Genomic DNA, 17,760 nt, shown 5'->3' on the forward strand with positions numbered 1-17,760 from the left:
TTGATCCTTATGGACATGGTCCATTTGAAAGTAATAAACACATTGAAAAACATTATTTTCTATTTTTAAAGAGGAAAATAAGGATTATCCACATAGTCCCCAAACTCTCTCTCTTCTCTCTCTCTCTTCTCTTCTCTCTCTCTCCTCTCCCCTCTCTCTCTCTCTCTCTCTCTCTCTCTCTCTCTCTCTCTCTCTCTCTCTCTCTCTCTCTCTCTCTCTCTCTCTCTCTCTCTCTCTCTCTCTCTCTCTCTCTCTCTCTCTCTCTCTCTCTCTCTCTCTCTCTCTCTCTCTCTCTCTCTCTCTCTCTCTCTCTCTCTCTCACTCTCGTCTCTCTCTCTCTCTCTCTATCATTTACGTCTCTCTCTCTATCACTCTTGTCTCTCTCTCTATCACTCTTGTCTCTCTACTCTATCTCTCTTGTCACTCTTGTCTCTCTCTCTATCTCTCTTGTCTCTCTTCTCTCTCTCTCTCTCTCTCTATCTCTGTCTCTGTCTCAGGGTATTGATATCAGTGTCAAGGCTGCACAGGGAGTAATGCCCCTACTGGACAGAAGGTGTGCTCTACAGTGCTGCAGTGCTGCTGAGTCTCACTGCAGTGTGCAGTGGCGTGTGTGTGTTTACAAGATATGTGTGTCACCTCCGCGGCTGCTGCTGCCACTCTGTCGCGGGAAAGGGAGGGGAGAGGGAGAAAGGGAAAAGAAGAAAGAAAGAGGAGAGGGAAGGGGAAAGAGAAGGAGAGGAGAGGAGGGAGAGAGAGAGAGGGAAGGGGAAAGAGAAGGAGAGGAGAGGAGGGAGAGAGAGAGAGGGAAGGGGAAAGAGCAAGAGAGTCCGGGGCCACGCCAAATAAAGCCATGTGGGCCTGGGCTGGGACGGCATCCCATACACTATAAATACGCTGCGCTCCTGGAGGTTCGGGTTTGGTGGCTGGGGCTTGAGACCTACGAAGACCACAGCAACCTGGTGCCTCGGAAGAGCCTCCTCTGTGATCCTCCGTAACTCAGCCTCCGTTGTAGCAACCTCAGCAACTATGCCCCGCGTAGATGCAGACCTCAAACTGGACTTTAAGGATGTCCTATTCAGACCCAAGAGGAGCAGTCTGAAGAGCAGGTCAGAGGTAGGCCTGGAGGGGGCTGGGGAAGGTGGGACTGGGTGTAGGGGACTGTGGGTAGGGTACTGTGGGTAGGGTACTGTGGGTAGGGGACTGGAGGTAGGGGACTGGATGTATGGGACTGGGGGTAAGGGACTGGTAGGGGACTGGAGGTATGGGACTGGGGGTAGGGGACTGAATGTATAGAACTGGGGGTAGGGGACTGGGGGCTGGACTGGAGGTATGGGACTGGAGGTAGGGGACTGGAGGTAGGGGACTGGAGGTAGGGGGCTGGAGGTATGGAACTGGGGGTAGGGGACTGGAGGTAGGGGACTGGGGGTTGGTAGGGGACTGGAAGTAGGGGACTGGAGGTAGGGAACTGGAGGTAGGGAACTGGAGGTAGGGGACTGGAGGTAGGGGACTGGAGGTAGGGGACTAGGGGACTGGAGGTAGGGGACTGGGGGTTGGTAGGGGACTGGAAGTAGGGGACTGGAGGTAGGGAACTGGAGGTAGGGGACTGGAGGTAGGGGACTGGAGGTAGGGGACTGGAGGTATGGGACTGGAAGTATGGGACTGGAAGTAGGGGACTGGAGGTAGGGGACTGTGGGTAGGGGACTGGAGGTAGGGGACTGGGGGTAGGGGACTGGGGGTAAGGGGACTGTGGGTAGGGGACTAGGGGTGGGTAGGGGACTGGAGGTAGGGGACTGGCGGTAGGGGACAGGAGGTAGGGGAATTGGGAATGGGGATAAGGGACTGGGGATAAGGGACTGGGGGTAAGGGGATGGGGAATTGTAAGTTGTGTTCCTCTGGGTTTGCTGTGTGTTGTTTATGTCCTTGGCAGTATTACAGGGAACATCTTATTACCTATTTGTAGTGGCTGGTGTTGATGTTATTGATCTGTAACCACAATTCGTTACTGTATCTGAATAAGGAGGACATGTCAGACTACTTGATTAATTTGAGAGTAATTTAGATCAAGGGTACTCAGTATAAATATATGTATGAGTTGTGTATGTGTGCATGATAGAAATTCTGAACAAGAAGAGGGAGGGACTTAGGGGAGTCGGTGACCTTCTCTTGGGTGACAGAGACAATGGTTTGTTTTAGGCCTGCTGTGTAGAAGCATACAGTCATGTCAAGACATGAGCCAGAAGCCCAGTCTAGGCCTATGGCATGTCAGCTCTTACCTTGCTCTTGGATCTTAAACTAAACCCAGACACTAAACCATGTAGTTTCGCATCAGGGTTTACTGTGTGTCAATGTAGGGGGCAACATGAGACAGGAGGACGCTTCTTGGAAAATCTGTTTAAAAATAGTCCTGCAGAGCTCTATGTGCTAACTGTCAATGAGAGCATTTTCCACATGCAGAGGGCCTACTGGAATAACACAAAGAGATAAAACACACACACACACAGTCTTGTACAGCTAACCTTGTGGGGACACAATTCAGTCTCATTCAAAATCCTATTTCCCTAACCAGTACTCTAACCCTAACCTTAACCCAAAAAACCTATCCTTAACCTTAACCTTTACCCTAAACCTAACCCTAGCTTCTAACCCTAACACTAATTCTAACCTTAACATTAAACCCCCTAAAAATAACATTTGACATTGTGGGTACCAACACAATGTCCCCAGTTGGTCAAATGTTTGTTTGTTTACTATTCTTATGGGGACTTCTGGTCCCCGCAAGAATAGTTTAACACTTCCAGACACACACACACCATTTAATACACACATCCAAGGGTCAACAGGACACATGCATATCTGCTGTAGAGTACTAGACACACTGGAGTGTAACATGGGAGTACCCATTTTTTCCGCACATCTGTTCAGTGTTCATTCATTCAGTGCCTGCGGCCAGGCAGCTCTTCTATTCTCTGCTGAAGTATTCCACTGTCTCTCTGGACAGCCACCGGGTGAAACAGTTTCTACCGTATAACACATGGTTTACTCCTGAGATCCACAACACATCACATCTACAGTATTTTACATCATTATGCATAATAGCTTCCAATTTAACACTGAGACTTCAGTATTGAATGTATGATTGGACATATCATGTACATGTCATGATATGCAGCTAATCAGCCACGCCCTAGTACTATTGATTGGATAGCCTGCAGCGGAAGAGGAAGCGAAAAGACTGCAGTAGCAGTTGGGATCCATATTTAGATGTGAATGGAGATGGTAGCTATATCACGCAGCATGGTATAAGAGATGCTGAAGTGCAGACTCCCTCCCTACCTCTCTTTCCTTCTCTCTTTCCCTCTCTCCCTGAGCTTCACTGCAGCATGATGTCAGGGGGTGTGTGGGGACAACCTGACCTGAAAGACATAACATAGTAAACATAAATCTGTGACACTCAAAATAGTATGATGTTACGTTTGGTACGGTTACATAAGACAGAAACCTTAACCTCTAACATTTACCCCTAACCTTAACCCTAACCTTAATCCCTAGCTCCTAGCCGAGCTAATGTTAACCACCTAGCTAACGTTGGCTACAACACATTTAAATTCGTAACATATCATCCGAAAAGTAATTAGTAACATATCACACGAAATGGATGATGGACATCCACAAATTAATACATACCATACAAAACGTAACATATCATACTAAATGGAGGGAGACAGATTTACATTTAATATGTCACATCTACCCCTGAGTCCAGGTTGGTGTGCAGTGGGGAGGCCGGAGTTCCCCCGCTTTGTCAGGCTATTATTTAATGGGCCTGCAGTGATGGACTGACCTGCATTCCCAGCATCCCTGCTCCAACCCCTGCCCTCTAGCTCCCAGCTCCCATTTTCCAAGCCCCTCAGTCCTCCAGCCCAGCTCCCTGCCTCCCAGCCCTCCAGCCCATCTCCCTGCCTCCCAGCCCTCCAGCCCAGCTCCCTGCCTCCCAGCCCTCCAGCCCAGCTCCCTGCCTCCCAGCCCTCCAGCCCAGCTCCCTGCCTCCCAGCCCTCCAGCCCAGCTCCCTGCCTCCCAGCCCTCCAGCCCAGCTCCCTGCCTCCCAGCCCTCCAGCCCAGCTCCCTGCCTCCCAGCTCTCCAGCCCAGCTCCCTGCCTCCCAGCCCCCCAGCCCAGCTCCCTGCCTCCCAGCCCTCCAGCCCAGCTCCCTGCCTCCCAGCCCTCCAGCCCAGCTCCCTGCCTCCCAGCCCTCCAGCCCAGCCTCCAAGCACCCCGCCCTCCATCCCAGCCTCCAAGCCCCCCAGCCCTCCAGCCCAGCCTTCAAGCCCCCCAGCCCAGCTCCCAGCCTCCATGCCCCCAGCCCAGCTCCAAGCCTCCAAGCCCCCCAGCCCAGCTCCCAGCCTCCAAGCCCTCCAGCCCAGCTCCCTGCCTTCCAGCCCACAGCCTCCAAGCCCCCAGCCTAGCTCCCTGCCTCCAAGCCCCCAGCCCAGCTCCCAGCCTCCAAGCCCCCAGCCCAGCTCCCAGTCTCCAAGCCCCCCAGCCCAGCTCCCAGTCTCCAAGCCCCCCAGCCCAGCTCCCAGCCTCCAAGCCCTCCAGCCCAGCTCCCAGCCTCCAAGCCCCCAGCCCAGCTCCCAGCCTCCAAGCCCCCAGCCCAGCTCCCAGTCTCCAAGCCCCCAGCCCAGCTCCCAGTCTCCAAGCCCCCAGCCCAGCTCCCAGTCTCCAAGCCCCCAGCCCAGCTCCCAATCTCCAAGCCCCCAGCCCAGCTCCCAGTCTCCAAGCCCCCAGCCCAGCTCCCAGCCTCCCAGCCCCCAGCCCAGCTCCCTGCCTCCAAGCCCCGAGCCCAGCTCCCAGCCTCCAAGCCCCCCAGCCCAGCTCCCTGCCTCCAAGCCCCCAGCCCAGCTCCCAGCCTCCAAGCCCCCCAGCCCAGCTCCCTGCCTCCAAGCCCCAGCCCAGCTCTCTGCCTCCCAGCCCCCCAGCCCAGCTCCCTGCCTCCCAGCCCTCCAGCCCAGCTCCCTGCCTCCCAGCCCTCCAGCCCAGCTCCCTGCCTCCCAGCCCTCCAGCCCAGCCTCCAAGCACCCCGCCCTCCATCCCAGCCTCCAAGCCCCCCAGCCCTCCAGCCCAGCCTTCAAGCCCCCCAGCCCAGCTCCCAGCCTCCATGCCCCCCAGCCCAGCTCCAAGCCTCCAAGCCCCCAGCCCAGCTCCCAGCCTCCAAGCCCTCCAGCCCAGCTCCCTGCCTTCCAGCCCACAGCCTCCAAGCCCCCAGCCTAGCTCCCTGCCTCCAAGCCCCCCAGCCCAGCTCCCAGCCTCCAAGCCCCCAGCCCAGCTCCCAGTCTCCAAGCCCCCCAGCCCAGCTCCCAGTCTCCAAGCCCCCCAGCCCAGCTCCCAGCCTCCAAGCCCTCCAGCCCAGCTCCCAGCCTCCAAGCCCCCCAGCCCAGCTCCCAGCCTCCAAGCCCCCCAGCCCAGCTCCCAGTCTCCCCCCAGCCCAGCTCCCAGTCTCCAAGCCCCCAGCCCAGCTCCCAGTCTCCAAGCCCCCAGCCCAGCTCCCAGTCTCCAAGCCCCCAGCCCAGCTCCCAGTCTCCAAGCCCCCAGCCCAGCTCCCAGCCTCCCAGCCCCCAGCCCAGCTCCCTGCCTCCAAGCCCCCAGCCCAGCTCCCAGCCTCCCAAGCCCCCAGCCCAGCTCCCTGCCTCCAAGCCCCCAGCCCAGCTCCCAGCCTCCAAGCCCCCAGCCCAGCTCCCTGCCTCCAAGCCCCAGCCCAGCTCTCTGCCTCCCAGCCCCCCAGCCCAGATCCCAGCATCCCTGCTACAACCTCAACCCCCAGCCCCACTGCCTCCCAGCCCCCCAGCCCCCTGTCTCTCAACCCCTCTGCCTCCCAGCCCCACTGACTCCCAGCCTTCCAGCCCCCCTGCCTCCCAACCACTCTGCCACCCAGCATCCCTTCCTCCCAGCCCCCCTGCTTTCTAGCTTTAGTCCAGGTGATCTACAGCCATAGTCACTCCAGGGCTGAGACCACAGTGGGGCCAGCCACCTACCATTACTCCTCTCTCAGGGCTATCGATCTAGGAGAGGGAGAGGGAGAGGGAGAAGAAGAGGGAGAGAGAGAGAGAAGCGAAGGAGACACAGGCCACTGAAACCCCATTAAACAGAGAGACTCGTGGACGACCAGTCGCAGGTGGAGTTCACGGGAAACGCTCTGTGACTTATCGAGTTCCTGTTGGGAGGAATTCACAGCAACAGAGCAGAGGCAGAGGGAGTTTTTTGCTCTAACCGGAACATTGGTAATTCACACTCTCACCTCAGACAAACTGAATTGGTCCACTCACACTGACAGTGTCGTGAAGAAGGCGCAGCAGCGCCTATTCAACCTCAGGAGGCTGAAGAAATTCGGCTTGTCACCAAAAGCACTCACAAACTTCTACAGATGCACAATCGAGAGCATCCTGGCGGGCTGTATCACCGCCTGGTACGGCAACTGCTCCGTCCTCAACCATAAGGCTCTCCAGAGGGTAGTGAGGACTGCACAACGCATCACCGGGGGCAAACTACCTGCCCTCCAGGACACCTACACCACCCGTTTTTACAGGAAGGCCATAAAGATCATCAAGGACATCAACCACCCGAACCACTGCCTGTTCACCCCGCTATCATCCAGAAGGCGAGGTCAGTACAGGTGCATCAAAGCTGGGACCAAGAGACTGAAAAACAGCTTCTATCTCAAGGCCATCAGACTGTTAAACAGCCACCACTAACATTGAGTGGCTGCTGCCAACACACTGTCATTGACACTGACCCAACTCCAGCCATTTTAATAATGGGAATTGATGGGAAATTATGTAAATATATCACTAGCCACTTTAAACAATGCTACCTTATATAATGTTACTTACCCTACATTATTCATCTCATATGCATATGTATATACTGTACTCTACATCATCGACTGCATCCTTATGTAATACATGTATCACTAGCCACTTTAACTATGCCACTTTGTTTACTTTGTCTACACACTCATCTCATATGTATATACTGTACTCGATACCATCTACTGTATGCTGCTCTGTACCATCACTCATTCATATATCCTTATGTACATGTTCTTTATCCCCTTACACTGTGTATAAGACAGTAGTTTTGGAATTGTTAGTTAGATTACTTGTTGGTTATCACTGCATTGTCGGAACTAGAAGCACAAGCATTTCGCTACACTCGCATTTAACATCTGCTAACCATGTGTATGTGACAAATAAAATTTGATTTGATTTCATTTCATTTGTCCAGCCCCATGTCTCCTTGACTGGTCATGTAATACTGGCATAATGAAATGTGGGGCTATAGAATGTTGCTCCCCTCAAGGGAGTCATTTAATATGGAGATGAAACAGTAAGTGCTATCTGTGAAATGAACAGGAGGCGGGCAATTTCAGCAGAAATTATATTCACTTTTGGTGGGAGTTAAATAAATATTAGCTATTGATCAGCAAACACTTATTGGTGTGAAGCTATGAGTGATGTCCTTTTTAATGAGCCATGTTTAAACCAGTCAGTCACTCTCCAGCCAACTGAGCTCCTAGATAAGAACCAACCAAACAACCTGCCGCTGAGTAGACAGAGCTTTGAGCTGTGCAATACCTGATACCCTTGGCCTCTCTCTCTCTCTCTCTCTCTCTCTCTCTCTCTCTCTCTCTCTCTCTCTCTCTCTCTCTCTCTCTCTCTCTCTCTCTCTCTGTGTCTCTCTCTGTGTCTCTCTCTGAGATCACTAGGGGTCCGGTTACAGGCTGCCAGAGCTAATCTAAATGATTCAGCACATCCCCTTCAACACAGTGAAGTGTTTTCTGTCTCAGCAGCACAAACACATATTGTGAGTTGGATAAAGCCTGAAGCTTCACCCTCACGCTGGTGTACAGTATGTAACCCATCCTACTGTGTGTTTATCAAAGGCCTTGGCCTGTACTTTGGGTCAGGGAGATTAAGGTACAGTCGATTGGTATTAGGTGGAATCAGGGAGCTTTTACCTTTCAGCAAGTAATACGGATGTTTTAATAACTTGTGTTTTTTGCCTGCATGATGTGCTGTACTTAGACTTCCTCTAAAAATAGGTTATCCAGGCTGCGGTCAAAGATCCTTAATCATGAAGAACCCTGTGGAGGAGGTCCCCATTTAATCAGGTCCATCATTGTATTACATCCCTTATCCACCTCCTCTGTTCTGGGGGGTGATTAAATTGAGCTCCTGTCTTGGCCTCGGGCCCAAGCCTGGTTGTAACCGTAGCACTGAGCTGACTCATACTCCACTCAGTTGAACTCAAGCCCAGAAAGGCCTTCACATGACGACAGGATATCACTAACCCTAACCCTGGCTTGATGTCCACTTGTGTCTGCATGCAAAATCAACATATATCTCAATGCTTTCAGGTTGACCTGGCAAGGACGTTCACATTCCGTAACTCTAAGCAGACCTACCATGGCATCCCCATCATCGCTGCCAACATGGACACCACAGGGACCTTCGAGATGGCCCGGGTCCTCAGCAAGGTGAGAGTAACACACTGACATCCTTTCACTTTCATCCCACTCTGACTGGCTGACTGACTGACTGACTGACTGACTGACTGACTGACTGGCTGACTGGCTGACTGACTGGCTGACTGACTGACTGACTGGCTGACTGACTGACTGACTGGCTGACTGGCTGACTGACTGGCTGACTGGCTGACTGGCTGACACACTGACAGCCTTTCACTTTCATCCCACTCTGACTGACTGACGGACTGACTGACGGGCTGACGGACTGACTGACTGACTGGCTGACTGACTGACTGGCTGGCTGGCTGGCTGGCTGACTGACTGGCTGACTGGCTGGCTGGCTGACTGGCTGGCTGACTGACTGACTGACTAACTGACTGGCTGACTGACTGACTGGCTGACACACTGACAGCCTTTCACTTTCATCCCACTCTGACTGACTGACTGACTGACTGACTGACTGACTGACTGGACTGACTGACTGGCTGACTGACTGGCTGACTGACTGGCTGACGGACTGACTGGCTGACTGACTGGCTGACTGACTGGCTGACGGACTGACAGGCTGACTGGCTGGCTGACTGACTGACTGACTGGCTGACTGACTGGCTGACTGGCTGACTGGCTGACGGACTGACGGACTGACGGACTGACGGACTGACGGACTGACGGACTGACGGACTGACGGACTGACTGACAGACTGACTGACTCTCTCTCCATATCTCCCTCCAGCACACACTCTTCACGGCTATGCAGAAGCACTACTCTCTGGATGAGTGGAAGACCTTTGCAGTCAACCACCCAGAATGCTTAGAGGTAAAACAGGAAGTCCCCACAGATACTCTTTCATGTCCCCCATGGTGTGAACATCGTCTATGGTGTCTGAGGCTTGTAAAGTATTAAAGTAATTTCCCCTTGGGGATTAATGAAGTGTTTTGATTGAATGAATTGCTCATACTGCATTATTGTATTGTTGACCTCCAGCACATAGCAGCCAGCTCTGGCAGCGGTAAGGCTGATCTAGAGAGACTGTGTGAGATCTTGGAGGCTATCCCTGACATAAAATACATCTGTCTGGACGTTGCCAACGGTTACTCAGAGTACTTTGTGGAATTCGTGAAAACCGTCAGGGACAAGTTCCCCAAACACACCATCATGGTAAGATGAGAGTTCTCTGCATTTTAACTCTTCTTTATGGATTTTAGCTTAGTCAGCATACATTTTTTGGTGATCAAATGTTCTTTGTTTATTAATAATACATTTGAGCAAACATGAATACAGATATACAAAATATATATAGTTTAATCCAGGTTTATATGTATTATGTGTCCACATCATGATCTATCTTTAGCCGGCGGATGATCAGGAAATAGTTTGCCATTCAAGTCTTGAGCCCTTGATAGTTACCATTGCCTTGTTTATACCTGGTTCTAACATGCGTCCTTTTTTCCTGATCTTATCCACATTCATTGTGCCCACGTTGTAGCCATTGCATCTACACATGGCAAAGATGTCTCTTTGGCTGCGTTTACACAATAGATGGGCAAAAGCTGGGCCAATAGCTGGGCAAAATATCAGAATTGGGCTGCCTGTATAAACACAGCCTTAGTCAACCACAACAGTTTGTTTTATGTCTTCTGCTTGCTTCATGTATGTATGTATGTATAAAGAATTGAAATAGGTCATGAAAGGTGTGAGGTTGTTCCTTCTAAAAGGTCATGGAGGGTATGAGGTTGTACCTTCTAAAAGGTCATGGAGGGTGTGAGGTTGTACCTTCTAAAAGGTCATGGAGGGTGTGAGGTTGTACCTTCTAAAAGGTCATGGAGGGTGTGAGGTTGTACCTTCTAAAAGGTCATGGAGGGTATGAGGTTGTACCTTCTAAAAGGTCATGGAGGGTGTGAGGTTGTACCTTCTAAAAGGTCATGGAGGGTGTGAGGTTGTACCTTCTAAAAGGTCATGGAGGGTTTGAGGTTGTTCCTTAGTCTGTTTAACAAGACAGAAGTGTCCTAATAATTACTATTATCTAACCTGGAGCCCTGTGTCTCTTTATTTTCCCTGTGTGTGTGTGTGTGTGTGTGTGTGTGTGTGTGTGTGTGTGTGTGTGTGTGTGTGTGTGTGTGTGTGTGTGTGTGTGTGTGTGTGTGTGTGTGTGTGTGTGTGTGTGTGTGTGTGTGTGTGTGTGTGTGTGTGTGTGTGTGCGCAGGCTGGTAACGTGGTAACAGGGGAGATGGTGGAGGAGCTCATTCTCTCTGGCGCTGACATCATCAAAGTGGGCATCGGGCCAGGTGGGTGCGTCAGTCTAAGTGTTCCCCCTGGCAAGGTGGGTGCATAAATCTAAGTGTTCCCGGAGGCAAGGAGACTGTCCACATCTGTTCCATCTCTACACACACGCCAAGCTACCTAACTGCTTCGGGCAACAAACAATGACATTCAATAAATCCTCTAATGTAGCATAAAGGGATGTTGTAATGACCGGGGTGAGGAATTACAATAGACTATATTATGGTGTTGTATTAATGAACTTCTTTGATATGTAACAGTAATAATGAATAACGTCTCTATTGACAGGCTCAGTGTGCACCACCCGTATCAAGACCGGGGTGGGCTACCCTCAGCTCAGCGCTGTTATCGAGTGTGCAGACTCCGCCCACGGCCTCAAGGGACATATTATCTCAGTGAGACCCCCCCTTTGAATACACACACAAGACTGTAGATATGCTATCCAGTTGTTTGAGTCATCTCTCTATTAAGTTGTCTTGGGGTTGGCTCAGGGACTGACAAAGTATTGGATGACAGTTGTTTGAGTCATCTCTCTATTAAGTTGTCTTGGGGTTGGCTCAGGGACTGACAAAGTATTGGATGACAGTTGTTTGAGTCATCTCTCTATTAAGTTGTCTTGGGGTTGGCTCAGGGACTGACAAAGTATTGGATGACAGTTGTTTGAGTCATCTCTCTATTAAGTTGTCTTGGGGTTGGCTCAGGGACTGACAAAGTATTGGATGACAGTTGTGTGAGTCATCTCTCTATTAAGTTGTCTTGGGGTTGGCTCAGGGACTGACAAAGTATTGGATGACAGTTGTTTGAGTCATCTCTCTATTAAGTTGTCTTGGGGTTGGCTCAGGGACTGACAAAGTATTGGATGACAGTTGTGTGAGGCATCTCTCTATTTGTTAGTAATACAGAAGCAGCCATGACAAACACATTTTGGTGCGATCTCTGTAGCAACGTGTTACCTCTAGAGGGCAGTATTAGTCTTTCAAATGGAGTCAGCTAAGAACAAATTCTTAGTTACAATGACGGCCTAGGAACAGTGGGTTAACTGCCCTGTTCAGGGCATAATGACAGATATTTACCTTTTCAGCACGGGGATTAATTCTAGCAACCTTTCGGTTACTGGCCCAACGCTCTTAACCATTATTGAAATTGCAAAGGGATGGCCACATTAAAATCTAAAAGCTAGACAACACCAACAATGTCTTTCTCTTCCACAGGATGGTGGCTGCAGTTGCCCAGGCGACGTGGCTAAAGCTTTCGGTATGTGGACCCCCTAACACACGTGTCAAACACATTCCACCAGAGGGCCGAGTGTCTGCAGGTTTTCGCTCATCCCTTGTACTTGATTGATGAATTAAGGTCACTGATTAGTAAGGAACTCCCCTCACCTGGTTGTCTAGGTCTTAATTGGAAGGAAAAAACAAAAACCAGCAGACACTATCCTAACAGAACCACCTGACTTCATAACTGTCGTTAGTACATCGAGCGTGAATGGTCGTTAGACTATATTAAAACTTCTTAGGGCTGCAATCCCGTTAATGGGATCGATATGACAACAGCCAGTGAAAGTGTAGGGCGCCAAATTCAAAACAACAGAAATCTCATAATTAAAATTCCTCAAACATACATGTATTTTATACCGTTTTAAAGGTAATCTTGTTGTTAATCCCACCACAGTGTCCGATTTCATATAGGCTTTACAGCGAAAGCACCACAAATGATTATGTTAGGTCACCACCAACTCACAGAAAAACACAGCCATTTTTCCAGCCAAAGAGAGAAGTCACAAAAAGCACAAATAGAGGTAAAATTCATCACTAACCTTTGATGATCTTCATCAGATGACACTCCTAGGACTTCATGTTACACAATACATGTATGTTTTGTTTGATAAAGTTCATATTTATATTAAAAAATCTCAGTATACATTGGTGCGTTATGTTCACTAGTTGCAAAAAATCTGGTGATATTGCAGAGCCATATCATTTTACAGAAATACTCATGATAAATGTAGATGAAAATACAATTGTTAGACATGGAAATATAGATATACCTCTCCTTAATGCAACCGCTGTGTCAGATTTTTTTTTAGATTACGGAAAAAGCAAACCATGCAATAATCTGAGACGGCGCTCAGAAAAAAAAAATATATATCCGCCATGTTGGAGTCAACAGAAATCAGAAATAACATTATAAATATTCCCTTACCTTTGATGATATTCATCGGAATGCACTCCCAGGAATCCTAGTTCCACAATAAATGTTTGTTTTGTTTGATAATGTCCATTATTTATGTCCAAGTAGCTACTTTTGTTAGGGCGTTTAGTACACCTATCCAAACGCTCATGCAGGTCCAGCCGAACGTCGGACGAAAACTTAAAAAAGTTATATTACAGGTCTTAGAAACATTTCAAACTAAGTATAGAATCAATCTTTAGGATGTTGTTATCATAAATCTTCAATAACATTCCAACCAGAGAATTCCATTGTCTGTAGAAAATCCATGGAATGCAGGTCGCTATCATGTGAAATGCACATGACCAGGACCTGGCTCTCTGCCAGCCCACTGACTCAAACAGCTTCCATCCTGCCCCACATCACAGTAGAAGCCTCATTCAAGTTTCTAAAGACGGTTGACATCTAGTGGAAGCCTTAAGAAGTGCAACATAACCAATTTCCCACTGTGTATTCAATAGGGGCTGGGTTCAAAATCGACCAACCTCAGATATCCCACTTCCTGTTTGGATTTCTTCTCAGGTTTTTGCCTGTCATATGAGTTCTGTTATACTCACAGACATCATTCAAACAGATCCAAACAGATTTAGAAACTTCAGAGTGTTTTATATCCAATACTAATAATAATATGCATATATTAGCAACTGAGACTGAGGAGCAGGCCGTTTACTCTGGGCACCTTTCATCCAAGCTACTCAATACTGCCCCTGCAGCCATAAGAAGTTACAGCAGGGCCTTGTTCAACGAGGAGACACCATTTTGAACTACCTGATCTTGTCCATGGCTGGTTGCTGATTGGCTTCCATCTTCATCCACAGGTGCAGGGGCTGACTTTGTGATGATGGGGGGCATGCTGGCGGGACACGACCAGTGTCTGGGTGAGGTCGTCCAGAAGGATGGCAAGAAGGTCAAGCTGTTCTACGGGATGAGCTCAGACACCGCCATGAAGAAATACGTAGGGGGAGTGGCCGAGTACAGGTGAGATACAGTCACCTACCAACCACTATCTGTCAATATGGGCAAGAGCAGGCTAAATGACCTGTTGAATGTTACTGTGAAGAGGCCTGCTAAATGATCTATTGAATGTAACTGTGAGGGGGCTTGCTAAATGATCTATTGAATGTTACTATGAGTGGGCCTGCTAAAAGACCTGTTGAATGTAACTGTGAGGGGGCCTGCTAAATGACCTGTTGAATGTAACTGTGAGGGGGCCTGCTAAATGACCTGTTGAATGTTACTGTGAGGGGGCCTGCTAATGATCTATGGCATGTTAATGTGAGGGGGCCTGCTAAATGACCCGTTGAATGTTACTCTGAGGGGGCCTGCTAAATGACCTGTTGAATGTTACTGTGAGGGGGCCTGCTAAATGACATGTTGGATGTTACTGTGAAGAGGCCTGCAAAATGACCTGTTGGATGTTACTGTGAGGGGGCCTGCAAATTATCTATTGAATGTTACGGTGAGGGGCCTGCTAAATTACCTGTTGAATGTTACTGTGAGGGGGCCTGCTAAATTACATGTTGGATGTAACTGTGAGGGGGCCTGCTAAATTACATGTTGGATGTAACTGTGAGGGGGCCTGCAAATTATCTATTGAATGTTACGGTGAGGGGGCCTGCTAAATGACCTGTTGAATGTTACTGTGAGGGGGCCTGCTAAATGACCTGTTGAATGTAACTGTGAGGGGGCCTGCTAAATGATCTATTGAATGTAACTGTGAGGGGGCCTGCTAAATGATCTATTGAATGTTACGGTGAGGGGCCTGCTAAATGACATGTTGGATGTAACTTTGAGGGGGCCTGCTAAATGACCTGTTGAATGTAACTGTGAGGGGGCCTGCTAAATGACCTGTTGAATGTAACTGTGAGGGGGCCTGCTAAATGACCTGTTGAATGTAACTGTGAGGGGGCCTGCTAAATGACCCGTTGGATGTTACTGTGAGGGGGCCTGCTAAATGACCTGTTGAATGTAACTGTGAGGGGGCCTGCTAAATGATCTATTGAATGTAACTGTGAGGGGGCCTGCTAAATGATCTATTGAATGTTACTGTGAGGGGGCCTGCTAAATGATCTATTGAATGTTACTGTGAGGGGGCCTGCTAAATGATCTATTGAATGTTACTGTGAGGGGGCCTGCTAGATGACCTGTTGAATGTTACTGTGAGGGGGCCTGCTAAATGATCTATTGCATGTTACTGTGAGGGGGCCTGCTAAATGACCTGTTGAATGTAACTGTGAGGGGCCTGCTGAATGACCTGTTGAATGCAACTGTGAGGGGGGCTGCTAAATGACCTGTTGAATGCAACTGTGAGGGGGCCTGCTAAATGATCTATTGCATGTTAATGTGAGGGGGCCTGCTAAATGACCCGTTGAATGTTACTGTGAGGGTGCCTGCTAAATGATCTATTGAATGTTACTGTGAGGGGGCCCCTAAATGACCTGTTGAATGTTACTGTGAGGGGGCCTGCTAAATTACCTGTTGGATGTAACTGTGAGGGGGCCTGCTAAATGACCTGTTGAATGTTACTGTGAGTGGGCCTGCTAAATGACCTGTTGGATGTAACTGTGAGGGGGCCTGCTAAATTTCCTGTTGAATGTTACTGTGAGGGGGCCTGCTAAATGACCTGCTTGATGTAACTGTGAGGGGGCCTGCTAAATGACCTGTTGGTTGTTATTGTGATGGCGCCTGCTAAATGACCTATTGGATGTTACTGTGAGGGGGCCTGCTAAATGACCTGTTGAATGTTACTGTGAGGGGGCCTGCTAAATGACCTATTGGATGTTACTGTGAGGGGGCCTGCTAAATGACCTGTTGAATGTTACTGTGAGGGGGCCTGCTAAATGACCTGTTGGATGTTATTGTGATGGGGCCTGCTAAATGACCTGTTGAATGTTACTGTGAGGGGGCCTGCTAAATGACCTGTTGGATGTTATTGTGATGGGGCCTGCTAAATGACCTGTTGGATGTTACTGTGAGGGGGCCTGCTAAATGACCTGTTGAATGTTACTGTGAGGGGGCCTGCTAAATGACCTGTTGGATGTTACTGTGAGGGGGCAGATGGAGAATTAGTCCTTAGAAGATTGAACTTGTTGATGTGAAGTTGCATGGTATCTTCATTTTTTTGTTGTATATAATACCCCGTGAAATACATTTATTTTACCCACCTTTGTTATTCAAAATCCAACTGCTGCTACCAATGTCATGTAAAAGGAAAAGTTTAAGTGTCCTCTGAATAAAAATTATTTGTAATCGTGATCAGTAACATCACCATGATGTTGCTTGAACATTGTCTCAGCGTTATCAGATATACTGAGTTGGTGCTGATGTTCTCCTCTCCCTCTGCAGGGCGTCAGAGGGAAGGACTGTGGAAGTTCCTTACAGAGGAGATGTTGAGAACACCATCAGAGATATCCTAGGGGGCCTCCGCTCCACCTGTACCTATGTAGGAGCTGCCAAACTGAAGGAGCTTAGTCGCAGAACCACCTTTATCAGAGTCACACAGCAGGCCAGCACCATGTTCCACTAATCACACACGAACAAGAAAACACACTACCGCCATCACTACAAATGTGTTTCTCTCTGGACCTCTGTTGTAACATGCTCTGCATATTTGGTTATTATGTAAAATTGTGAGTAATATTATCAGAACATGATTTAAAACATTCAGTCTGCTCTGCAGAAATAAAATATGCAAGAGCCTGTTAGGGTTGCTTGAAACCTTACTACTCTGTCCATACTCAGTGTATATTACTTAGATATTGCAATAATGCATGCTGGTTTTGAATGCTTTCCATGGCGTTTCCTCTCTAGACTGATAATATTAAAGGTCCAATGCAGACGTTTTTATCTCAATATCAAATCATTTCTGGGTAACAATGAAGTTCCTCACTGTGATTGTTTTAAATGAAAGTGGTAAAAAATAAACAAAATAGCTTCTTATAGCATACAATAGCATACAATAGCATACAATAGCATACAATAGCATACAATAGCATACATTAGCATACAATAGCATACATTTTTTGCTAGGACTGTCTGGGAGTGGTCTGAGTAGGTAGGTGAAAACTGAAAACTAGCTGTTATTGGCAGACAGGCTTGTAAACTCTCTTTCTTATCGGTCTATTAAGTAATTTACTGCCTGGTGATAGGCTGGCCAAAACTCTATGCCACCAGAATAGGTGGTCTTTTCAGGTGGTCTTTTCAGGTGGTCTTTTCAGGCATTATCATAATTGTCACAATCTCACAGTATTATTCCTATCTCATAGTGTGGAAAAATATATAAAACACAGGAAACTGACATTTTTTTGATTGCACTTGGCCTTTAACTTTATGAAGCCATTGCTGAATGTAATGTTAGGATGTGTTGTACTTTATAGTAGCTCTTAATGTGTCTGACTAAATAAGATCAGGCTTCAGCACAGTGAGAGGGTTAATACAGTGTGGTAGTCGCTGCTTTTCTCTGCTTTCTGTGTGACTGTGAAAGTGCTCTGGGTGTGGCGGGAAGAGAAGGGAAGCACCATCAGGGCAGTGGAATGTCAGGAATGTTGGGTTAACTAACTGCGGGACTGTGGACTCACTCACTGTATTACACTGCTGTTGGGTTAACTAACTGCGGGACTGTGGACTCACTCACTGTATTACACTGCTGTTGGGTTAACTAACTGCGGGACTGTGGACTCACTCACTGTACTACACTGCTGTTGGGTTAACTAACTGCGGGACTGTGGAC

General features: G+C 48.7%; 1 protein-coding gene across 1 annotated transcript; it reads left to right on the plus strand.

Moving 5' to 3' along the window:
* The first annotated feature begins 679 nt into the window (after positions 1-679).
* On the plus strand, positions 680-16,873 carry gmpr (guanosine monophosphate reductase). Its single transcript, XM_046325258.1, has 9 exons — positions 680-1,113; positions 8,411-8,530; positions 9,255-9,338; positions 9,507-9,680; positions 10,726-10,807; positions 11,091-11,197; positions 12,014-12,056; positions 13,850-14,009; positions 16,377-16,873. Exons 1-9 carry the CDS (start codon positions 1,027-1,029, stop codon positions 16,555-16,557), a joined length of 1,038 nt encoding a protein of 345 aa, XP_046181214.1. The 5' UTR covers positions 680-1,026; the 3' UTR covers positions 16,558-16,873.
* Positions 16,874-17,760: the final 887 nt, after the last annotated feature.

The sequence above is a fragment of the Oncorhynchus gorbuscha genome, linkage group LG24 (genome assembly GCF_021184085.1).
Source record: "Oncorhynchus gorbuscha isolate QuinsamMale2020 ecotype Even-year linkage group LG24, OgorEven_v1.0, whole genome shotgun sequence".
Lineage (NCBI taxonomy): Eukaryota > Metazoa > Chordata > Actinopteri > Salmoniformes > Salmonidae > Oncorhynchus > Oncorhynchus gorbuscha.

What these genes read in the sequence shown, in the direction of transcription:
- gmpr (XM_046325258.1), top strand. Translation starts at nt 1,027, where the DNA reads ATGCCCCGCGTAGATGCAGACCTCAAACTGGACTTTAAGGATGTCCTA. An exon ending in GTCTGAAGAGCAGGTCAGAG is followed by an intron (nt 1,114 to 8,410) that starts GTAGGCCTGGAG and finishes CAATGCTTTCAG; the next exon opens with GTTGACCTGGCAAGGACGTT. An exon ending in TCAAGGGACATATTATCTCA is followed by an intron (nt 11,198 to 12,013) that starts GTGAGACCCCCC and finishes TCTCTTCCACAG; the next exon opens with GATGGTGGCTGCAGTTGCCC.